At 33.5% G+C, this 24,992-nt stretch overlaps 6 protein-coding genes across 8 annotated transcripts; 3 read left to right on the forward strand and 3 right to left on the reverse strand.

The window, feature by feature from the left end:
- The first annotated feature begins 310 nt into the window (after positions 1-310).
- LOC100255323 (F-box/kelch-repeat protein At1g55270-like) lies at positions 311-5,033 on the forward strand. Its single transcript, XM_002283448.4, has 2 exons — positions 311-782; positions 3,099-5,033. The coding sequence occupies exons 1-2, from the start codon at positions 720-722 to the stop codon at positions 4,347-4,349; spliced, it is 1,314 nt and encodes a 437-aa protein (XP_002283484.1). The 5' UTR covers positions 311-719; the 3' UTR covers positions 4,350-5,033.
- A 1,688-nt stretch (positions 5,034-6,721) lies between these two features.
- LOC100265618 (hypothetical protein) lies at positions 6,722-8,706 on the reverse strand. Of its 2 annotated transcripts, none has more exons than XM_059737329.1 (2): positions 8,041-8,706; positions 6,722-6,980 (listed from the first exon to the last, which is right to left on the reverse strand). In XM_059737329.1, the coding sequence occupies exon 1, from the start codon at positions 8,500-8,502 to the stop codon at positions 8,044-8,046; it is 459 nt and encodes a 152-aa protein (XP_059593312.1). In that variant the 5' UTR covers positions 8,503-8,706; the 3' UTR covers positions 6,722-6,980; positions 8,041-8,043. The 2 variants fall into 2 exon arrangements, with proteins under 2 accessions (XP_059593312.1, XP_059593313.1); XM_059737330.1 differs by having other exon boundaries at positions 6,722-7,013; positions 8,041-8,653.
- A 2,679-nt stretch (positions 8,707-11,385) lies between these two features.
- On the forward strand, positions 11,386-12,871 carry LOC100243306 (uncharacterized). The gene is made up of 2 exons (XM_002283430.5): positions 11,386-11,952; positions 12,498-12,871. Exons 1-2 carry the CDS (start codon positions 11,492-11,494, stop codon positions 12,499-12,501), a joined length of 465 nt encoding a protein of 154 aa, XP_002283466.3. The 5' UTR covers positions 11,386-11,491; the 3' UTR covers positions 12,502-12,871.
- A 1,837-nt stretch (positions 12,872-14,708) lies between these two features.
- LOC100267331 (non-specific lipid transfer protein GPI-anchored 6) lies at positions 14,709-16,762 on the reverse strand. Its single transcript, XM_002285655.4, has 3 exons — positions 15,218-16,762; positions 15,027-15,122; positions 14,709-14,950 (listed from the first exon to the last, which is right to left on the reverse strand). Exons 1-3 carry the CDS (start codon positions 15,552-15,554, stop codon positions 14,811-14,813), a joined length of 573 nt encoding a protein of 190 aa, XP_002285691.1. The 5' UTR covers positions 15,555-16,762; the 3' UTR covers positions 14,709-14,810.
- Positions 16,763-17,329: 567 nt separating this feature from the next.
- Positions 17,330-18,972, reverse strand: LOC100253539 (uncharacterized). 2 transcript variants are annotated; one of them, XM_002283420.5, is made up of 2 exons: positions 18,260-18,972; positions 17,330-17,659 (listed from the first exon to the last, which is right to left on the reverse strand). In XM_002283420.5, the coding sequence occupies exons 1-2, from the start codon at positions 18,755-18,757 to the stop codon at positions 17,615-17,617; spliced, it is 543 nt and encodes a 180-aa protein (XP_002283456.2). In that variant the 5' UTR covers positions 18,758-18,972; the 3' UTR covers positions 17,330-17,614. The 2 variants fall into 2 exon arrangements, with proteins under 2 accessions (XP_002283456.2, XP_010651354.1); XM_010653052.3 differs by having other exon boundaries at positions 17,330-17,662; positions 18,260-18,948.
- Positions 18,973-22,774: 3,802 nt separating this feature from the next.
- LOC104879634 (F-box/kelch-repeat protein At3g06240-like) lies at positions 22,775-23,871 on the forward strand. The gene has a single exon (XM_010653169.3). It carries the CDS (start codon positions 22,800-22,802, stop codon positions 23,781-23,783), a length of 984 nt encoding a protein of 327 aa, XP_010651471.1. The 5' UTR covers positions 22,775-22,799; the 3' UTR covers positions 23,784-23,871.
- The last annotated feature ends 1,121 nt before the right edge of the window (positions 23,872-24,992 follow it).

The raw sequence follows: 24,992 nt of genomic DNA on the forward strand, positions 1-24,992 counted from the left end.
CATTTTTATTTATTTATTTTAGAAGATTAAAAAAAAAAATCCTCTCCATACTAATGGATTTAATTATTTTTAATGGGTGGAATCCATTGAAGATGATGGAGTTCAGTTGCATCAAATCCATACTCCATCGGGTTTGACTTAGAAATGGAAAGGGTCTTCCTTTTGGTGTGTTGAAAATTATTTTATTTTAAAATAAATAATTTTGAAACAAAAATAATGCAAAAAAATAAAAATAAAATAATTTTATTTTAAGAATGTAAAAAATAAATCCCAAAATAAGAATTAAAAAAATGAAAGTTGGTGAAGACCATGGGTCCAGCTGTAATCTTTATATCAGTTAGAGAGAGAGAGTTGAGGTCTAGAGAGAGACTTTTAGAGAGAGAAAGTTTGGTTTTGGAGAGAGAAAGAGAGAGAGAGGGGGGGCTGTTTTGAAGTTGCTGCTACTGTTTGGTGGTGGTGGTGTTGTAGTTCTCCAACTTCAAAGCTCATATTTTTGCCGTTATTTTTGTTTTTATTTTTTATTTTATTTTTGGGGGTTTTTTGGTTGTTTGCATTTGCAGAGAGGGAAAAAGACAAAGTTCTTCTTTTATTGTTGGATCAGATTTGATTGTTTGAAGCTTATACAGTGCTGATCTGAGCCTCTCTGAAGCTTTATTCAACCTTGTTTCTCAATTCTAAGTCTGACCCACAATTTTTTCTATGAGCCTTTTCTTCTGAGGATGGACCAAAGAGTTGAACAGTCTCCTAATGCACAAAGAGGGTTTCGAGTTCAAGCTCCTCTGGTGAGTCCATGTGTTTATTTTTACTTTTTCTGGTCTTTGAATTCTTCAATTCACTCGTTTCCGGGGGTACCCAGATGAAATTCTTGTTGAATGTGATGTTTTTTGTGGGAAATTTTGGAATTTTGGGAGCATGTTTCTGTGGAGATTGAGTAGGTTTCTTTCTTATATCGTGCAATTCTTCTTCTGGGTTTTTGGTTTCTTGAGTTTTGGAGATACCCTATTGAAATTCTTGACAAATGTGAAAATTTTAGGCAAATATTTGGGAATTGGATGATCATATAAGGTGATTGGGATTGGCTTCTGTTTCTCTGTGATTAATTGTATCTTTCAGGGAGGCATCCAGATGAAATTCTTGTTAGATGTTCACTTTTGGGCAAACTTTTGGAAATTGATTACCATATTTGTCCAAGGACCATCTGGATTTTGTTCTCTTGCAGTATTAGTTGATGGATGCTGAGTTTGGTGTTTTGGGGTTTTCATATCTAGTTTTACTATGGAGGGACTGGTTTGAACTACTGCATTTGTTGTTGCAGTTTTATAAGCTTGGAGTTTGGGGTATGAAGAATGTGGCTTTATTTCTGGAGAACTAGAAAGATAGGTAACTAGGGATTAGGGAATTTTCTCATATATTCAATTTCTTGCTTCGAAGTTGAAATTATTAAACTTTTGGGTGAATTCTAGTGTGTTTATTATCATGAATGTATCCGGCTTGTAGTCACCATCCTTTTATTTTGGTGAGAAATCAAGGCAGCTGCAGGGGAGAGGGTTGATTTCTGGTTGCTTAATTGAACATGTGCCTTGTCCACAATTTTCTATTCATTTGTATAAAAATGATTGATTTACCATCTTGCAGACTGGGTCTTTAATTGCTATGGGCTTGATATCTATTGTATCTTAGTGTTGAATGTTTTACTTTAGACCCACCTTCTTTTAGTTTCAAATGACTCTGGTTACTTGTCAATGCACCCTTTTCTTGAATTACCTATCCTCATGCACTTTTGTCTTGTTTATTTCTCATCAATGGTTCTACTTCTGGAGGATCTTCAACCTTCTGCCTTTTAGTGTTTCTGGCTTCTATTTGAACTGAAATTGAAAGATATTGAAATAATTCGATTCTATTCAATTTGAGATAAGAAGTCCTTATGTTTTGTTTTGGGTATTTGGTCAAAGATTAATTTGTTTCCTTCTTTGTATCTCATTCATTATAGAGACATGAAGCATTGAGCACTGATGAAAATATAGCTGCATACATGTACCTAATTTGCATTAAGATTTTATTTTTTGGTAGCTGCATGCTTGTACCTTACTTGTATTAAGATTTTGTCTGCACCTACATCAACTTCTATATTTTAAGCTTCTGTTTTGGGGGTGGGGGCATTAAGATAAGATTTCTAGGTCATGCAATGTTCATAATGTCCATCCCTTCTTCTTAAGGTTTTGCAATGGTACTGATTAATATCTGTTTGTGCTCAATTGCTTCTGGTATTTTTAATCCCAATTTCTTTAGTTTAATAGCAGTTTTTGGTATGAAGGCAAATTTTCCCCTGTTGCCCTGGTTTGACTGTGCTGCTATGAGATGCAAAGTCCATGTTTCTATTTTATTTTTAGTTCTTATCGTCCATCTGATTTACTGTTTTCCAGGGAATTATGTAGTCTGACCATATGTATTTATATTTCTTCTTTTGCCTTCCTTTTCGAGTCATTCAATCTCTCTCTCTCTCTCTCTCTTGCTCTCTTCGTTTCTTCAACAGCATAAACTTCTGTATCAATATCTAGCAATTATCCGTAGTAAAAAAGTGAAGGAATGTCATAAAAATTAATGGAGCCTACCATACTAGTTATATTTGGTGAATAAGTTCCAGATGATGGAATCTTCTGTAGTAGCTTGTGGTGATATAACATGGAACGAAATGATCAGATAGATAAAAAGATATTCCTTAGAGAACCTGTAGATGAACTTTAATTTCATGTGCTAGAACTGTATCAAAAGTGAAGTGTTGAATAAGAATAAAAAGTTGATGCAGTAATTTATTGCCTTTCTTGAAGACATCTGAACATCCATAAAATTGCACTAACTGTGGCATCACCCTGGAATCTATAGCTAATTGGTTCACCCTTTCTCCTTGGTTGGTGCAAATCTTGATACTGTGCATAAGCCTGCTCATGGATACGAGTTTTTTCTTAAGGTGTATATATTCAACTGTGAACATTTAATAAGGTCATCTGCTTCTCATATTTGTTTCTTGCTTATTATCATTATAGTTTTTTATGTTGCAGTCTTGCTATTTTTGCATTCTAACGTGGAATGCTTTGCAGGTTGATTCTGTATCATGCTATTGCAAAGTAGATTCAGGCTTAAAAACAGTAGCAGGGGCAAGAAAATTTGTACCTGGATCAAAACTTTGTATCCAGCCAGATATCAATCCTCATGCACACAAAAGCAAAAACTCTCGCAGGGAGAGGACCCGGTTCCAGCCGCCTCTTCTACCTGGTCTCCCTGATGATCTTGCCATTGCTTGCCTGATTCGAGTCCCTCGTGTTGAGCATAGAAAACTCCGTCTAGTTTGCAAGAGATGGCACCGGCTTTTGTCTGGGAACTTCTTTTATTCTCTTAGGAAAAGTCTTGGAATGGCAGAAGAGTGGGTCTATGTTATCAAAAGAGATCGTGATGGAAGGATCTCATGGCATGCTTTTGACCCCACCTACCAGCTCTGGCAACCACTTCCACCAGTTCCTGTGGAATATTCTGAAGCCCTTGGCTTTGGCTGCGCTGTTCTAAGTGGTTGTAACCTGTATCTATTTGGAGGAAAGGATCCAATGAAGAGATCTCTGAGACGGGTCATTTTCTATAGTGCTCGAACAAATAAATGGCATAGGGCTCCAGATATGCTTCGGAAACGTCACTTCTTTGGTTCTTGCGTCATAAATAACTGCCTTTATGTGGCTGGAGGCGAATGTGAAGGAATTCAGAGGACTCTCCGTTCAGCTGAAGTCTATGATCCTAACAGGAATAGGTGGAGCTTTATTTCAGATATGAGCACGGCTATGGTGCCCTTTATTGGGGTAATCTATAATGGAAAATGGTTCCTAAAAGGACTTGGATCCCACCGTGAGGTCATGAGTGAAGCTTATATTCCTGAAACCAATACCTGGACCCCAATCAGTGATGGAATGGTTGCTGGTTGGCGCAACCCTAGCATCTCTTTGAATGGACAGCTCTATGCATTGGACTGCCGGGATGGGTGCAAGCTCAGGGTTTATGACAGTGACACAGATTCATGGAACAAATTCATAGATAGCAAGCTCCATCTGGGGAGCTCCCGAGCTCTGGAGGCTGCTGCTCTTGTCCCCCTTAATGGAAAGCTGTGCATTATACGTAACAACATGAGCATCAGTATTGTGGATGTTTCGAGTCCTGATAAACATGTGGAGAGTAACCCTCACCTTTGGGAAAATATTGCTGGGAAAGGTCACTTCAGGACTCTCGTCACAAATCTATGGTCCAGTATTGCAGGGAGAAACAGCTTGAGGAGTCATATTGTGCACTGTCAAGTGCTCCAAGCATAAAAATCGGGTTTCACATTGCTTATTCTTGCTATAGAAATTTCTTCATTTTCTTCAATTATCATGATAGGGTTGTTCCATCCGAAATGTTAAAAAGAGTAGCTGCAGTTCATCAATATTGGGTTTCTGCACCTTCCCCAACAGAAAACTGCATTTACTCTTTGTTCATGTCTGATGCTTATCCCCATCCCCTTTTGGAGATAGAATCAACAGTGTTCTGCTACATGAGAGGATTAGTTTATGTTCACATCCAAAAAGGTTTTGCTTCACATCAGGCTTGAAGAGAAGGCAAAATGGAAAATAGGAATGCGGGGTGTGTCTTTTTAAAGCCAAGGCGAGAAATGTAGGTTTAGTGGAATCTCCATTTTCAACTCTCTTGTGAGAAATTCATTCTGGGAACCAATGGCATTTTCAACTTTTCAGATATTAAACATGTATTTACAAGGTATGGGCTCTGAGGCCATTTCTTTATTTTCATGAGGAGCAAGCATAATAGGCCTTTTGAACTTTGTAAATCTAGTCATTTGTCACTGGAGTTGACCGTCTCTCTGATTGTGGGATCTTATATCTTAGTATTAAGTAGTCTCGGAGATGCTTTGTGAATATATACATGGGTTATTAAAGTTCTAAGTCAATGAACAGTTAGATTACATCTTTGTGGGTATACATCGAATTACCTTGCTTTTATGTTGGCTACTTGTTTGATCACATCTGAAGATTGTTTGGGTCACTCTATAATATCATATTCATTGATTTTGCTTGTTTTTTAATGTTCTATTATAGGTCATATTTAATGTTTGAAGTTGTAAAAAGTTCCATTCATTAGCTCATACTAGATAAGAAAGCATTAATTTTTTTGCTCAAATTTATTTTCCAATACATTCAAACTGTGCATATAATTCAAGTCCCTCGAGTGATCATCTCCTTGTAACGTTTGAACGACTCATCCCTCTGAATCTTCAGATGATTGTGGAAATTCTTGATGAAAGCTTCAGCCCGTTCGTTGATATCCCCTCCCTCATCCTCCACCATCAACGATCCCCCCTTCCTCCCATTCTTCATAGCACAATTCTCATTGTCGTTCATCCTATTTCCATGCTTCATGTCATAATTCTCCTTTTCATTCATCCTCCGGCTCCCATAAACCTCTTCATAACGCTCCATTACAACAACCCAGACGGTTTTGCAGAAAAGGGTGTTCTAGCTTGAGAGTGGGAGAAAACTGTTGTCAGATAGGGTTGAGGGAGAACAAGAGAGAATGGTTTGGATGTGCTTGGGAACAGCGCGATCCTCTACATTTATAGCTACAAATGTCGGATTAGAAGCATGAGTTTGATGTGGATTGAGGGAAAGAGAAGGGAAAAGACGACGAAAGTCTTATATTTTTAGGTAGTAAACTGGGCATAGAAGCATGGGTTTGGCATGGATGAAAGCAAAAGCATGGAGTAAAGAAGGTTGAAATGGTATTAAAATCTGGTTGATGATGCTTGAAAGGCATAATTGGAGTGAGGCCAAAACCAAAAGGTTCAAACTGAATTCCTTGTTTTATTGAGAAGCTTTATGGAATGGATTCTTCTTGGGGCTTTCCCTTTTTTTGGTGTTACTTTGAGAATTGCTCCAAAGTAGGAAAATATTCTAATAAATGAACGGATGACTCAAGTACGAGTCTAAGTAGAAACAAAATTAGGACCAGAGATTTTCCGGGTTCATTTCCAGGAAAGTTAGTTAGTTGTTTCCGTTTCTGGCCTTTGCTATGTGATTTCCTGGAGAGCTCTTTCCGATCGATTATTGATATTTCATACCATGTTTGGTATGTTTTAAATTATTTCATATTTATATAATAAAATTAAATCAATGAAAAAAGTTTGAAGTACATGAAAATAATAATAATACCCACTTTAAATTAAGTTTTTTTTTTTAAATAAAAATATATTAATATAATGATTTAATAATATCCATGAGACATAAGAATCCTGAGTTCTTTTGCATAGCTTAAAATTATGACTTATCTTTATACCATACTTCAAATTTCTTATAAAGAATGAAATATTTATATCTTTCTTTTCTAACATCTTATGTGAAAAATAATCAATTTTTGACATAAATGCCTTATATCATTACAAGTATTTATGCATAGTTTTTAAAAAAACCATCATTTTTTAAAGGAAAGAGTGATGACATTTTTGTTGAAATGAAGTCAAAAGAGGATGAAAGGTTAAATTTCTAAAACCAGGTTTTGGGTGATCTTTTTAATCAAACAACCCTTTTCAATATTGGTATTCCTAAATTATATAAATTTTGAAAATGTGTTGGGGTTTTCATCTAAAAGCCCAAACCCTAACTGCAGACAAAACTGCTACAAGAAAAACAACAAATTTAAGATAAACAATGTTTTCATAGTGTGATAAGTGATCAAAAAAAAAAAAGCAAGAGATTTACAAAAGACATATATGAGAGTAGTGGATAGTGGATACAAGTAATGGTATTATTTTTGGGATATATTTTAATATTACAACAATCTGATACTACTTCCAAATCTGCATCTTTACTTCACCCAGTAATATGGACGAAACTGGAAACTTCAACCTCCCCCTGGCTACACCAACCTTCCATCATCACTCATTTAGGCTCCCCCTGCACCACAATTATCCTAACTTCAGCATCACTCTACAAGATAATAGCTTTTCCATCATGCAAAATATCATAAAACCCGAAACCCCAAACCCGAAACTTTTCTTAAAATGGTTCTCAATGATTTCAAAACATCATTTTCGAAATTTGACAACATTTTCGAAAAAGGATTCTCAAATATTAGTCTTTTAGAACCATTGTACTTGTTTTTAAGAACAAAATTTTACAACTTAACAATAAACAATAATCTATTCTCAGTGTTTTCAATTGTTTGTCAGCATGCTTTGAAAAAACACTTGAAACATGCTGCTAATGTATGTTCAAAAATCACCCCTTTCAGAACAAATTCTGAAAAAAAAAAAAAAAAAAAAAATCAAATGTTACTTTCAGTTGAGTTCAAGAATCCTTTGGTTATGCACATATATGGATAAACTTGGATGAAATCGATCTAAATACTAAACTTAGATTAATTCACAAATCGATCTGAATGCCAGAATCTGTCTATCATCTCGCAACTACTCAATAAACTTCTGAAAATTTCCAGGAAAATAATGACACCCACAAACAAACAAAGAAAAAAAGCATAAGAATCAATTAAAATGCTTGAAAAAAATTCCTCAAAACTGAGAATGATGCTTAATTTTTTTCTGACAGTAAACCCAGAAACGAAAATCTGTTTCTGACCCGTGATCTCACAACTACTGGATGAGCTTCTGAAATTTTCCAGGAAAATACTAACACCCACAAACAAACATAGAATTGCATAAAATCAGTTAAAGAAACGAATCAATTAAAACGCTTGTTTCTGAAAAAGTGAATGGATTATGCTTAAGTTTTTTGGGACAGTTGACCCAGAAACCAAGATCTGTTTCTGAACTGGAATCTCACAACAACTGGACAAGCTTCTGAAATTTTCCAGGACAATAGTAATACCCACAAACAAACGAACAAAGAATCACACAGAGAATATAAAAAACTGAGAAAAACCCAAAATCATTCACATCCCAAACGCAGCCAAACCCTCACATAAACAATTAATTAACAAATGGATTAATTCAGTTACCTCTCAGATAGAATCAATCAACGCCTTGGCCTTACAGACGCGGACATTTTCGAACTGTTCCGCTGGAAGCGTCTCCGACAAGGCTCCGACGTGAAACTGGATGTAACCGGAGGCGGCATCAATTCCGGTGACGGGGACCCACAAGAAGAACTTCTTGGCTTGAATCCCGGTCACATCGGAGACCGACCCATAACTGAGATGACCCTTGATCTTCTTGTCGTAGTACACAAGGTCATCAAACTGAACGTAGCAGGGGTGATCCATATGGACCTCGAATTCTCCATCCTCCGACAGAGAGTACTCCTTGACGGAGGAGGGGATCAGGCCCCGGGGGAAGCCGAAATGGGGGAGGAGGTCGTGGACGTCCTCGGTAGGGGGGATGGCGAGGTGGGTTTCGAAGAGGAGGGCCAGAGAGAGGAGGAGGAGAGAGATTGCGGCCATGGATGAATAGGCGGAAGCCATGGATGATGCAGAGACTGGGTTTCCGTATGAGGCAAGATACTTAGAGACGGAAACAGTAATATAGAGGGATTGTGAGGGGCAAGATTGGAATAATGTTAGGTGGGTAGTGGACAACACAAAATTGTTAGGGTTCAAGCCCTCACTTTCCTTTTTCCCTTCAAATATGTAAATCTCAAGTTAGTCTTTGATATGGAAATAACATTTTTCAGGTATTTTTTCAATGTCTCGAGTAATTTTATTTGGACCGGAGTCAGATAAGAATACCAAGAATATGATCAAACTTACGAAAAATTTCATATAAGATATTAAAAATGTGATCCAAGTATGAAAAAATGTAACTTGAAAAAAAGTAATCTGTCTTTTTTCCTATCACTTCTAATCCTAATTCTTCTACTTCTTTTTTTCAATAAAAATTAGACACCTAAAATCATGAAAATGTTTTTATCTTCTTCTTCCCTCTCGCCGTAATCGTAATGCTAACCTTAACTTCAAAGAAAATACAAAATTAAAAGGGGTTATGTTCCCATCTTTCTTTTTTCATTCAAACGTCGTATTTTTTAAGTTTTGATATTAAGTAGAATTTTTTAGTTTGCGTTGAATGTCTTCATCCAATTTAAAAGACGCAAGTCATTAATACTTCCAAATGTTGTGGTCTATAAGAATATGAATATTGAACAAAAAAAAAAAAAAACATTCCAATTGTATAAAAAATATGATTAAAGGTTTGAAGAATATAAAAAATATGATTAAGGTGTTGAAAATATGAGTGAAATACGTGACCAATGGTACAAATAATGTGACAAAGATACAAAATCTTATCAATAACTTATGAGTATAACATCTTTGGTATCTTAAAATTTGACATAAAATTATGAAAATGTTATTTTATTCTTCTTTTGCCAAATCTAACCTTGACACTTCAAAGAAAATAAAACATTCTCAAAGGTATTCATTTCATTCATTGGGTGTTGGATTTTGTCATGTAATTTCTTTTCATGAAACCAAAATATTAAAAATATTTAATTAATTTGAGAAAAAAATGGCATTATTTTATTTTGTTTGTCTAAATTAAAAAAGAAAAAAAGATTTTTTTTTTATTTTTTATTTTTTGTGATTGAGTGATGTTAAATACACCCACATTTTCTATCTTCTTTTATTTTTTGTTCTATTTTTGTAATGAGGTGGGTGTAGAGAGTCATAAATTGTCGTGGCCATCAAAATTATAATTAATTCATCCCATTTGAGGGATTATTTTTCATTTTTTTGTGAAATAAATATATTTTTTATTTTTTTAATTATAAGTGATTGACTTGGTAGCTCTATACTAAATGAACTACGCTATAAATATCCAAATTATAATCTATGTATCATTAACCATTTAGGCAAGATGGTCTAAAAGAATTCATTTGTTTCATTGATCATTTTTCATCTTTTTATGAAGAAAATGTATTTTAAATTAAATTTTTATTTCTTTAATTATAAGTGATTGGCTTAGGAAATACACTCATAATAATGTAATATAAATGTCAACATTATAATTTATATATAATTAGGTATTTAGGTAAGACCCTCCAAGCAATTCATTGATTATTTTTCATCCATTATGATTTTTTTTTTCCATTTGCTTTTAGGGTTTTAATTATAAGTGATTGACTTAAATGTCAACATTAATATTTATATTATTAACTATTTAGGCAAAACCATTCAAGGAATTCATTTAGTTAATTGATTATTTTTCTTCTTTTACATCAAAAAAAGTGTTTTCATTAATTTCTAGGTTTTTCATTATAATCGAATCTTTGCTAAATTCTAGAAAATTCTTTCATATTTAGAAGTGGGTAATTTTGTTCTTTCATATTTTTTATTTTTATTTTAAAAGAATAAGAAGATCGGTCAAATCATAACAACTAAAAGTATATGAAACAAGGAAGGAGTTTATATAAGTTAAGTTTGATCGATTTTTGAAAGAAAAATCGACCAAACTAACAATCGAACCAATTAGATTTTTAATAGAAAATTGAACTAAACCAAACCTTTTTAATGTCGTTTGGTTCGATTTGGTTTGATTTTGCTTGATTAGGTTTGACATAACATTAAAACTCATATTGGGCCTTAAGCCCAATTGATTAGGTTATTGATTTGGGTTTATATTAAAGGATGTCTCCATTGACCCTCTATCCCACCATAATAAGCCCAAAGGCCAGTTGGATTTGTTGTTGAAATTACTTGGGCTTGTTGAGGCCCTTATGACTTGAAGCCCAATAGGATTCTAGTTTAGGTTTGCATGCATGCTAACCCAAGTGTTTCTTCAAAACATTACCCTTACATTTTTCAAATGAACAATTTATTTGGCAATAATTGTATTCCAACTATCCGATCAAAACTTAATTAATGGGTCAAAAAATACATCATCGTTCTTAATCTTTAAGTACGTTGGGCAGTGTTTTAACTCAAAATGTTTTTAATAGAAGTATTTTCTTTTAAACTATTTTCAAGAGAATTATTTATCAATTGTTTCTTTAAAAAACATTATATGTGATTTTAAATTTTTAAAAAAAATATATTTTTAGATTAAAAACGTTTTATATAATCACTATCTAAAAACTCTTTCTTCCTTGTCATCATAAGAATAATTCTACCACCCTTTTTCGCACTAACTATCTATTTTTCAAAGTAGTTGTTCTATTTTTTCTTACCAAACCAAACATTTTGCAAGTTGAAAACCAAATGAAACACCTTCATCTTTTATTTGTATTTTTTGAAATAAAATAGTAAAGTGAAATGTACTTTTTACCCCTCTCCTTCTTCGAACCCTACCCATACCTCCGTCTCGTTTCTCCATGTCCCATTTCTTCCCATCTTCCCCATCATAATTGAATAAATAAAGAAAAAAAAAACATAACAAAACAAAATCTTCTTCCGTTTTTACCCTCCGGACTCTCTCCAAATTACCTCTCTTCTTTCTGGCACTGCCTCAGTCTCTTCACCCATGGCTTCCACCCCTTCCTCCATGGCTTCAATCTCTCTCCTCCTCCTCTCTCTGTCCCTCCTCTTCCAAACCCACCTCTCTCTCCCCCCCTTCGACGACTTCCACGACCTCCTCCCTCCGTACGGCTTCCCGAAGGGCCTCATCCCCTCCACCGTCAAGTTCTATTCCATATCAGAGTCCGGCGAATTCGATATCCACATGCACCACTCCTGTTATGTTCAGTTCAACAGACTTGTCTTCTACGACAAGAAGATTAGGGGCCGTATCGAATATGGGTCCGTCACCAATGTCACCGGGATTCAAACCAAGAAGCTCTTCTTTTGGGTCCCTGTCACCGGAATCGATTCCGCATTAGGGTTCCTTCGCTTTCACATCGGTCCCTTGTCGGAGAAGCTGCCGGCGAAACAGTTCGAAATGGTCCCCATTTGTAAGCACAAGGTTTTGACTCAGGCCTTTGAGAGGTAATTGAATTTCTTTCCCCTGTAATTTTTTGCTTGTTTGTTTGAATCTTTTGGTGTTTGGTTGCTTTTGTGACATGAATGATTGTGGGTTTTTCTTAGTTTTGTGTAATTCTTTGTTTGGTTATTTGAGTTTGAATTTCCCACGAAAATTTTCAGAGGTTCCTGGTTTCGGGCTTTGCTGTCAGAAAAAAGAAAAATCTAAGCTTAATTCTTTCAAATTTTGAGAAAATTTCTTCGTCCATTTTGGTTTGTTCTCTTTTTAATTGATTTTGTGTAGTTCTTTGTTTGTTTATGGGCGTTAGAATTTTCCGGGGAAATTTTCAGAAATTTCGTTCAGTACTAGTGTACCACAGTGGGATCACAGGTGGAAGACAGATTTTGGTTTATGGGTTTTAATGATAGAAGAAAACTTTTAGCATGATATTAGTGCTGAAAAATTAGGGTTTTTGATTGCCCTTTGGAGGATTATTTTTTTTTTAATGATTATTTTTCATAATGGAAGCTATTATCTAGAGGGTTACTAAGTTCAAATACTTCTGATGCAGGTGAACCCTAACTCATCCCCATGGCCTCCAGCCTCACATTTAGTTTAGATTTTTCACTTTCATTCACTTATGGGTAAGGACAAAATGGTAATTTGATTTCATTTAAATTATCAATTTGATCTAAAAGCTTAAATAATTAGATAATTGAAATTATTTGATATTATGTATAATGACTAGTTATGAAGGGACTTTTTTGATTTTATAGGTAGGTCTGATCTATTGCTCTTTCCTTACCCTAGGTCGGACCATAGGTACAACTTTTGTAACTTTGTCGAATATTCGTAGATCCGATGGTTTGTATTTGAAAGGTTGCAATTTCTTAACTATTGTAGTTTCTACTCTAATGGTTTAATTTAATACATTCTTTGTTTTTACTATGGGTGTTGTTGAAGCACAACAAAAAAGGGCTTAATGCATTGGTATTTTGTAAGAAACAAATCAAATTCAAAGTCATAAGGGTCTATTTGGATATTGATTTTTTAACCCGTTTTCTCTTCTCAAAAACAAAAAAGTCAGGAAAATACGTTGAATACAAAAACCTGTTTTTTATTTTCTCTTTTTAATAATGGAAAATAAAGTGTTTTCGATAATATTTTTTAGTTATTTTCACTTATTTTTTAAAGATTATTTAAAAAAATAATTGTACAAATATATAAAATAACTAAAACTAAAACATCATAAAAATTATTTTTAAAGTATATTTAAAAAAATTAAAAATAGAGTAAAATTATTTTATATTTTTAAATAGACTTTTGTTCTTATAAAATATGTGAAAACAATTATCAAAAATTGTTTTTAAAAACTGTTTTTTATAACTATTTTCAAAAACGGTGATCAAACGGATCCTAAAATTTTCTTTTTTATTTTATCCTCCACTTGTCTCTTTCATAAAGATATTTAATAACTATTTTAATAAAAATGGCATGCACATTTATTTATTTACTCAAAATACTTTTGACGAGGGAGATACAATCAGGGATAATTCAATTTTCCCCGAATTAACTAAAATATCTTCATATAAATACTTGATTAAAAAAAAAAACACTCACATGAAGAATGCAACAAATGGATGAATAGTGAAATTATTCTATTTAGTGTTTTTAATGGTACATTGGCTGATTTTATTTCTGGACATGGGTAATAGAATTTAGTTCCTACCATGGCCCGGTCCGATCCAAGGCCCAATGTAGCTTGGGCTTCGAGCTTTTGGAACCCATACAACTTTGGATTAGGATTCACAATTATTAAAAATTGATGAAAAATGTAATTACTTACCTAAAATGTTGTTCATCAATGTTTGAATTTGGACAGGATGAACAGCATATCTAAGAATGAGTTTTTCTAAACAAGGCTGACATTTACAAGCCAGGTAGAGCTGGGCCTTGGCCCAAAAATTTTCAGCTTTTGGTCAAGGGGGCAAATTTACATATTTGCTTAAAAATTCTTTTGAAATTGAGTCCAAAAGACTTTAGAGTTTTAAAACGTATCTAAAATACAGTGTCATGAACTTTTTCTCTTATCTAATATGAAATATTAAAATCATCCCATGCAAACACAACATTCTAGTTGTCTTTTATAGGATTATGGGGTCAAATAAATAGACAGACACGTGAGACTAAATAAAATCTCACACTAGGCTTAAGGATTAATTTTGATAGCATTTGTACCAACCTACTCTCAACCTTATAGTTATTGTCCACTTTACTTAAAGGAGTCGATATCTACATGATTGAGAATAGATCATTATAAATGGTATTAAAGTTAATTCCCGACCATTGTGTTGCATAAAATGTCAATTAATATACAAATTAATTCAACCCATTTATTAAATGAGGTAGGCGTTATCTATGTAATTAACTAACGATGGACATTTGTGTTAAGTCATTTAAACACAATTATTAGAAAGATTGTATTCACACTGAATAGATTTTCACTATTTCTCACCTCAGTACAGCATAAACACACAATCCGAGCCGGGCCGACCCACTGCAAAAAGGAAGACTCAAATGGAATAAATTTTCACTATTTCTTACCTCCATACTAGATAAACACCCAATCCCAGATTCCCAGCCGCCCCACCCACTGCAAAAAAGAAGACTCATCTTCTTACTTTAGATTGTGATCTTCATCAAAAGAGATATTTTCAATAAACTAATGATGGTAGCTCTTCCATGTTAGGGATGTGGTCATTTTGAATTGGTATGGAACAAATGAAAGCAAGAGAGAAACCGATCATAGAATAAGTATGCAACAGGGTATGAAGCTTATCAAGATAGTAAAGGTGACTGTGTGGACATGTTTTGCCTGTAAACATCAAAGCGAACTAAGCAGGAGGTGAGAAACAATCAAGAAGAGAAGCCCAAAAACCAGTTCTACTCCCACCCATCTCCTCCTCCGCCAGCCACCACTCCTCATCTCAGAGCTCGATCCACTGCTAGTCGAGTTGGCCTTAGCTGAAACCGCAGAGATCTAAATTTAGTTCAAAACAAAGGAAAAGAAATCGACAGAGAATTGATTCAGGTCTTTTACCGCTTGCAACTGGGGTGCTTTTGGTTGTAACCGTGCTGTTCCCGGACTCCTCGAATATCTTAGCATCAGGTGAGCCTGGTGGGAGTTGCAGAAGAGCTGGATCCAAGCCAGGCATATTCCAAAAACAGATCAAATTATGTGACAGACCTGAAAATACATTCACACATGTTCATATACATATGCGTGCTTACCAGGACACTCAGACATGTTGGCCGGTGTATTGCAGGCGGTGGGAAGGCTAAGAGCAAGCGTAGTATTGATCTTGAAGCCAAGATTCGGGTCGTCCCGATCCTTGATCAGTACGCATAGGCACTTTTTGCTCTTCTGCAGGACTTGTTTGAGCCCAGTACAGCAGTCAAGAGTGGGGGCCTTCCCTTCACCCTGTACATAAGGAAGACAAGTAGCGAGGCCAACCAGCTGGTCTGCGCACTCCTGCCTATCCTTGGCGAAGTCTGCGCTTGCAGACATGAGCAGCATCATCACCAACAAGTCCAACAACCCCAGAATTCTCACATATTTTGAAGCCATCCCAAGGTGTTTGATGTGTGCCTCAGAGAAAAACAGAGAAAAAGAGATACCTATGGTGGATGATCCATTTTTTTATGCCTTCGTTCCTTTTTCCTTTTTCTCTTTTCTTTTTTTTGATAAAATGGTGAAAACCCCATAAAGGGACGGCCTCAAAAAGAGGTGGGGTTGAAATAATTGTGATGGAGGGTTTCGCATGTGAAGGCTTGATTTGTCGTCTTCAAAAGAGAAGGTATGGTATTCAAGGTACAAGCAACAAACACTTGGTCCACACACTTTGTATATAGAAGAATTGGAATGGGGTCTAGTGAGTAGCGCCCATGGTTCTACAATTTCTTTACCTTTCTCTACAACTCTCCATTTACTCCATCTAGCTGTCATGTCCTCATCACCACATTTAACAGTTGAAACCAATGTACGAGATGCCTTCTCAAGTTGTCTTGCATTGGAATGGATTACCCGACAGATCTCCATAATTGCGTTTTGTAGTGCAGAGTTATGAAATGCACGATAAGCGGTTGGTAATGTTGCACGTGTCCATTATCATTTAGCTAATAAGCTCGTGGAGACTAAGGTTCCATAATTGATCCCCATCAGGATAAATCTAACCCCTTCCCTTGTTTCCGCCTACGTATATGGGATATTTTAAGAAGTGAACATCTTTCTTAGTAGCAGGGTCGGGAGAAAGAATAGGAAAGATGATTTCACTATATTTTTGACCAGAAACAGGACCTATCACAAGAATATTTTTTTTAGTAGGGCGATGGTTCTGAAAAGACAGATTACCTTCTTGATATTGTGTTTGAAAAATTTGTTTAGAATAGGTGGCTTTGAATTAAAGGTGTGAGTGAAAACCTAAAAACTGATTCGGTTCAATCACAATCGATCAACCGCTTTGATTTTTGACACTGTAAAGGCCGACTAGTTTGAAATTCTGAAAATGATGTTATTGATTTGATTTTCAATTTGATTTTCTTATAACCCATGCAAACCAAATTGAATTGATATTATGTTTTAATTGTTTTAACTTGTTTTCTTAAAATTGTTTTAAAAAATAATAATACAAACATTTAAAATGAATAAAAATAAAATACAACATATAAAAATTATTTTTAAAAATATGTGAAAAAATATTTTAGGTTTTTAAACGAATTTTTGTTTTACAAAACATCAAACAAATATTTTAAAAAATTATTCTTAAAAAAAAAAAAAAAAACTATTTTGGAAAACAAATACTAAACAAAACCTTGTTGTTAAATGTGTTTTTTTACTTTTTTAGTTTTCTACATAATAGAAGACACCAAACGGGGCCTAAGGGACCCTCTTTCCACGTGGGTAATGTCAGAGTATTTCCCCCGTTTAGAGGCTAATTATTTATGGGGATCATGAAGATAAGAATGAATCGAAGGAAAGGACAAATTACAGTTGAGACTTGAGAGCATATTAAATTTAAGTAGTTGTGTTCATGTAGGTGGGACTTGGGAGACATTAATCCACACCTCTGCCCTGCAGATATTTTTAATGGTACATTGGATGATTTCATGTCTCGACTTGGGTCAGAAGATTTAGTCTCTACCCAGGCCTGCTTCGATCCTAGCCCCAACCTCGCTTGGGCCTCCAGCCTTTGGACCCATCCAACTTTGGATTAGGAATTCAAATAGCAATTACTAATTACCCATCATATCTACGCATGAGCTGGGCCTTAGCCCAAAAACTGTTTTTCAAAAATACAGTACCAATTCTCCGAATCTCCATCCATCCAAGGGAAAGCAATGATATAGAAGTACCAAAACCAGAAGCTTGTGATATCAATATATATACCAGTGGAGGAGCTGAAAGAACAGTTCAATTGAGAAAAGAAGCCAGATAACATACCAGTATATACAACATCATCATATGCATACATTGTGCAGAGTTCACCTTCTCCACCCAAATCAATCTTCACATTTATTCCCGACACAGAAGACAACAGACTTGTACAAGAATCATAACCCAGTCTCATAGTTTCCTCCCACTGCAACTCTTTCTCACACCATCGAAGCATTTCGGTTTTTCGGTTTCGTCTATTCCGCCATTAACTTCTGCATTTCATCTACCTCATCGGGGAGCTGCTAATGACAAAAGAAAACCAGGATTCAAAGTTGTTCTACGCTGAAAGAGACACAGCCCTAGTAACATAGGTACAACCCTTGAATATCGACCACAGTGAGATGGGTTTTGTCGGGTCTGCGTGCCATCCCGTAACTAATGTAACGGGTTTGGGAAAATGTTATTATTTAAATATGACAAAGACAGGACGGATCCGAGAAATTTTCGTACCTACCCCCACCTTGTTTATTTATTATTATTAAAATTTTATTTTCTTTCTATTTTTCCATTACATATTTTCCCTAGATTTTCCTAAAACCAAACATAAGGTCAACATACTCAAATTCCCACAAACCAATCAAAGACATTCAATGATGACCTTTTTTCTATTCATCAATGGAAGAAACACAAGGATTTTAATAATTGAACTTATCCAAACCCTTAACACCTACTTGTTTGATCCATGTGGCCTGCATGCCCACCTAACCATTCAACTTATTGCCAAAATACATAATAAACTTTCATAATGATAATTCAAATTTTCTTTTATTCTCGGTTTTTTTTTTCCCGATTCTTACGCACCTTTTATTTGAAATTTTCCAGGAAAATAGAATCAGTACCTGAAGAACTTGTTTGGAATGATCACGGCAAGAAACAGAGACTCCCTTGCCGCAAGAACGAATGGTTTGAAACTGCTGAACATCGAGCTTCTTGTTGATAAACCCCACCAGAAAATATATACTATTGGAGGGGGGCAGATCAACTTTGATCTCGTCAACATCGAACCACAGGAAGAATCTCTGGACCTCGATCCCCTTCAGATTGGTGATGGAGCCGTACTTGAGAGTGCCGGTGATGGAAGCTTCGTAGTAGACCAAGTAATCGAATTGTATGTAACACGAGCCCTCCAAACTGACCACGAATTCGCCATTTTCGGAGAGGGAATAGGATTTGACGGAGTCTGGGAGGAGCCCCCTTGGGAGGCCGAACTGCGTGAGGATATCGTAGACTGAGGGTTTTGGCGGGGTTGGGGCGATGGAGAGCGGAGTTGCAGAGGCTGCGATGAGGAAAATTGAGATTAGGGCGAGGCCCAGATGAGATTTTGGGCGTCCGATCATGGTTTCGGCGAGGATTCTAGGGAGAGATAGTGGGGGTTTCCTTCTTTCTGGGGATAGAAAATGTGTGTTTGGATGGAGAGAAAACTAGGGGGCTTTTGAGGAAGCTGAGAGGAAGCTGGAGGGGAGTACTTATTATTTCAACCCTGTCCGAATTACTACATTTTGTCCGCACATGCTGGGGAATGGTGCGGTGTGTGGAGGATCACATGTGGTCTTGTGCAACCTTATGATTAACAAACCTGGTATATTCAAGTTATAATTTTTTAAAAATATAATTAAGATTTCATCAGGGCTAGTGATAGTAGTGTATTAGTCCAAGTGTGTATTAGTCCACCTAAACTCCATAAATGATAAAAACGATCTTAATTACATTTTATTCGACATATTTTGATTGTAATCAAATTTTTTCAGGATAAGTGATTATAAACTATCAAATAACAATGATTGTTTTGAATCATGTGATGATTGTATAATATCAAAACGTATCGATTAATCATTCATACAATATTCCAATGATTATGATACAAGTGTATCGATTCATTCAATTACAAACTATCGAATAATATTGATGAAACATGCTTCAATGATTATGATAGAAGTGTATTGACTTAGGTAATCCAAAACTATTGAATAACATTAAAGACGTGCTTCAATGATTATGATAGAAGCTATCGACTCAAGTGATCACAAATTATCAAATACGTCAATTAAACATTCATATAATTCGTTAATGATTGTGATGAAAAATTTTAAAGCGACAATAAAATTTGAAAAATTATCAAAATAAAACTTTAATACATTGACAATTATAACACTGGTGCATGGATACAAAAACATCAAGTAGATTGTTTCATAATAAATCAACAACAAATGTATAAAAAATAATGACAAACATAAGAATATATCATTAATTATGATAAAAATATATCAATGCCAACAATCATATGTTTTGACAAATTTATTAAAATAAAGCAAATTGATATTTAGACGACTCATCCATCATCCATCCATGTTATAATATATGTCATTGAGGAATGGTTATATATACCTTTCATAAATGATATGACTAACTAAAAACATTTTTGTTAAGTATTGTAAAAAGAAAAAAAAAATATTTATATTTTTAATTAATTAAGCCACCCTCCCAGCAATTAAGAGGTCTATTTGAAAAACACTAAAATTAGTTAAAGTGATAATTCATCTGTCTATCTATCTATCAATATATATATATATAAAATAAAGTTTTTATAAAATTAAGAATATCAAAATATTTATATTCAAAATATATTAAAAATAAAATAAAATAATTTTTTTCCTTCTATTTTATACATCACATTGTTTTAAATTTTGGAGAGACCCTCTTCTATTAGAAGGGATATCCTTTAGCATAATTCTCCACCCTACACCTTGAACACACTTTGATTTTTTCTTTTTCTTTTTTAAAGAAAAAAGCAATGATGGGTCAAGAAGAATTTAAGTCAATTGTGGTATCTTATTCATTAAGTAAATCACCACCTGCGTGTGAATCATGTGATTGATGCCAACCATGTGGATGAGATTTTATTTTTTTTATTCAACTAAGTAATATTTGACTATAAAAAAGTTCATCAAAATTAGAAACCCTAGACTTGATAAATTACTAAAGCCACAATTACTATACATTTATATAATACTAGTAGAGTGTTACATTCCATGTATATATAGTTGTAAAAAATTATTATAAACTTTTATATTTTCTCATGGTAAAAATATAAATTATTATTATAATTAATTTTAGTTGTAAGATTATAAATAAAATAAAATAAAATTTAAAATTAATTTAATTTATATGTTGGTTATAAATATATGTACATGTGAATATGTGTGTCAATTTTTTAAAAAATGTATATTTGAATAAAACAAATTGTGTACAAGAGAAAAAAAAACTTATGGACCGATTGGCTATGTTTTCATATACTTGTTTATATGCATGTGTTGACCTGTTTCGTCTATAAGTGAAGTTCATCGCTTTGGAAGAGATGACACTTCAAAAGGTAATTAATGATGATAAAGATTTAATTTTATTATTTTAAAATCTGGGGCCGGCGTGTGGGAGTTCAGGGGGAAGAAGAAAAAAAAAAGGAAAAAAAAGGGGGGGGGTCGGGATGGGCTGCCGGCTGGAAAATGGGAGGAGAAAGAGTGTGGGGAGTGAATGGGAGGAAGAAGTTGCAGAGAGCTGAGCGAATGGAGAGGGAAGCCGCAATGGGGGGTCGGCCACCTCTCTCTTCGGAATCCGGGTCGAGTCTGTGAGTTGGGGCGGTGGACAAAAAAAATCCAGAAGAATGGGGCCCAAGAGGAAAAAGAAAGGGAAAAAAAAAATAATAATAATGAAAAAACAAATAGAGGGGATAGGGGTATGGCTTGGACGTGGGGTGATGGGGGTAGGTAAGGGTAAGTGGGGAGAGAGAGGAGAGAGGTGAGAAGGGAGAGAAAAGAAAAAGAAAATAATATAAAAATATATATAATATAATATATTAATAAATACAAATAAAATAATTTATAAAATAATAAAAATTAAGAATTAAAGAGTGAATAAATCAAAAATAATTCTAATATAATTGTGTTTGAAATTGATTAAAAATTGAGTTCAAAATTAATGTAAAAATAAAAATAAGATAAATTTTGGGGTCTATAATTAGATAAAAAAATTTAAATTAAATTTAAGAGTTTTAAGAGTAATTTATTGATAGATTATTTCTTTTAAAAAAATTTAAAATTAATTAAACACCTAGACTTTTAGTTTTTTGTAGTACTTCAAGTATATTATTTTAAAATATGGTAATGTATATATTAGATTAATTTGAATAATCATTTTTAATACTCGAGTTAGGATTATGTTAGGTTTTCTCAATTCAAATTTAATTTGAGTTAGACTTGGATCAAGGTTAGGATAACTAGAGCCTAACCTCAACTTGATTTCATGTTTTTATAATATTTATAATGTATATTATCCTATATTATAATATTTATTTTACTTTTAGATTTTTAATGAAAAATATTAAATTATATATATATTTATATTTATTTTTTAGAAAGATATGTAAATATATATTGAAATTTTATCCTATTTAATATATAAATTTTCATATAAATATATATATATAAAGTTTTTTAAAACGTATATTATAAATGAATTTTAAATTACATAACCTCATCAACCCGAATATAACTCGACTAACTTGACCAACCTGAAATTAGATAATAGATGTTGGTTGGACTTAGCTAGATTGAGTATCTTGAATCAGAGGTTGAGTTGGATTGAATTTAAGTTGATTGTTTCTTAATTTGAATTAAACTTGGATTGACCATCAAATTGACTAATATGCCAAAGTTGCAACTCTAATAGTTATTAAAAAATTCTTAAAATTTATTAGAATATGATTAAATTATTTAAATATTTTTGAAATTTTGTTTGGGTTTGTTATCGATATAATTTAAAACTTGACTTATTCACATATTTAATTGGAAATAAAATTTGTTTTTAATTTATTTTAAATAAAATATTACTTACCATTATCATTTTAAAATTATCGGTAAGAATTAGTTTTGACAGAAAAAAAAAAATCAATTATGCCTTTATTTTGTAGTATATACTAAAATATTAAATTTTTTTAATAAAAAAATAAAATCTATCATCTATTATAATATTAAATCCATATTTGAGTAAAACATACCATCATTTTTAATTAAAAAAAATATAATATAAAATTTTATGATAAATTTTATATTATATTAACTTGAATATTTTTATTTGAAGAAGGATTGAATAAGAAAAAGGAATATATTTTAACTCCAAGAAAAAGAAAAAGTTAAGTGGGTGAAGTGACCGGCCAAAATTGAATTCATGAGACATTAAATGCGCTTAGAACTCTAAGCCGGGTCCAGTTGGTTGCCAAATTAGGGTTTAAGACTTATCTTTTATTCATTATAAATATAGAATTCAAGACTTGATTTTGCAGAGAATGTGTGGTTGTGGGTTTTACGGAGGTTGACGAAGACAACAATGGCATACTTACCTCTTCACATCATGGAGAACATACTCTTGAGATTGCCAGTGAAGTCTATGCTCCGTTGTAGGTGCGTCTGCAAAGCTTGGTGCATGTTAATTTCTCATCCACAATTCGCTAAAACCCACCTCCAACTACCCCAAACACAAGCCAAAACTCGATTATGTATCATAAAGTATGAAGAAGAAAAGGATGATGCTTGTATGGCAGTTCGGGTCTCTACTAAAGACTGGGAATCAATTGGTGATGGTGATGGTGATGGTGAGTTACTCGATGGTTTTGATTATTCATTTGGTACGGCAAATCTCAAACACCATCTCCGTCTTTTGAATTCTTGTGATGGGTTGTTGTGTCTGGTCGACATGTTTGGTGAATTTGTCTTGTGGAACCCATCTACCAGGCAGTATAATCCATTACCACCAAATCCTAATGGTCCACAAGATACTGCGTATGGATTGGGGTATGACCCCTCTACCGATGACTACAAGATAGTGGGTTATCATAGCTTAGGGTATGAGACTATGGTGGATGTTTTCTCGTTGAAATCCCGTGAGTGGAGAAGATTGCAGGAAAGACATGGAAGTCAAGTCGTAAGTTCGGGGAAGGAAGCTGTCTTACATGGGGCAGTGCATTGGATAGCTCGTGATCTGAATCCAGACCATTACACAGTAATAGTGGCTTTTGATTTTGAAAAAGAGGAGTTCCGGCAGATGACCGCTCCATGGGATGATGAATCTTACTATATATTGTCTGTGATGGGAGGATGCCTTTGTGCACAAGAAGCCATAGATGGAAGTAAGATATGGGTGATGAAAGAATATGGTGTTGAGGCATCTTGGACTAGGAATGATTTGGATGACAAATTCAAGTCCCAGCTACTCCTTCTCGATATGATCAGTGAGCGTCATGACTGGTTCAGATATGATACCAACGTACACGTGGAAACTCTAGTTTCACCTTATCCATCAAAGAATGAATGATAAGTATGGTGAGTTGTGTTGTTATTTCTAACATAGTTTCAAGTGTGTTCTGTTGTTAATGGATCAAAACATGTATAGTGGCAATGACGATAAATTAGCAGTTCAGTTACATGTATTTTATGCTTTGTTTTTTTTTTTTTTTCAAGGAATTTAATTAAAAAAAAGGGTAAGTATTTGAAGAACCAAATCAAAGGAAAAGAATTCTTTTTCGAAAATGGTTTTTGAAAACTGTTTTTTTGATGTTTTGTAAAACAAAAATCCATTCAAAAACTTAAAATGTTTTTAACCTATTTTAAATATTTTTTAAAAATAATTTCTATATTTGATACTTTATTTTTAATCAATTTTACATGTTTGTATGTATAATTATTTTTAAAGTAACCCTAAAAAAACAAGTGAGAATAACTAAAAAATGTTTGAAAACATTTTGTTTTCTATTTTTAAAAATAGAAAACAAGTTTTTGGTTGTAAAACTGTTCTTAAAAACAGTTGCCAAACGGTCCATTCAATTCTCCAAAAGTTATTAATTCAAACCCAAATTAGTACCATAGTTTATTAACTTGATTTTAGGAAATTTCAGCAATATTTTGAACCAAAATATGGAATTGAATTTTGAATTCCTAAGATTTGATTATTTAATTCAATGAATTTGGTTATTTAAATTTAACAACTTTTTCCAAAAGATAGAATTTACTATTTCTTTTATTATATTTTTTAGTTGAAAATTAGTTTCCCCTTTTTCAGGAACTTATCCATAATAAAATATTTACTTCTAATTCTTTTTTATTTGAAGACTTGATTTCATAATTTCAAAATTGTGCCCCGGATTACCTTTTGAGTTACATGTCACTTATACAAGCCTACCCTAAAATTTGTTAAACTATGAAATTACGATCAATTTAATAGTAATTTAACCCATTAATTTTTTTTATGTTTATAATATATTTTAAATTTAAATAGTAAATAAAACAAAATTTTATGATAGAAAAAAATAAAAATAAATTTATATATCTTTCTAAAAATGAAAAAAGTATATAATATAATTTGATATTATTTTAAAGAAATTAAAAAAAATGAATATTATTAGGTAGGATAATATATATTATAAATATTATAAAAACATTAAATTAAGGTTTGAACCAAAAGAAATATTTCAAATGATTACCTAAGTCTGCCTAAAAAGCTCAAGTTGCACCCTAATAAGACGCA

The sequence above is a fragment of the Vitis vinifera genome, chromosome 6 (assembly GCF_030704535.1).
Source record: "Vitis vinifera cultivar Pinot Noir 40024 chromosome 6, ASM3070453v1".
Classification (NCBI taxonomy): Eukaryota; Viridiplantae; Streptophyta; class Magnoliopsida; order Vitales; family Vitaceae; genus Vitis; species Vitis vinifera.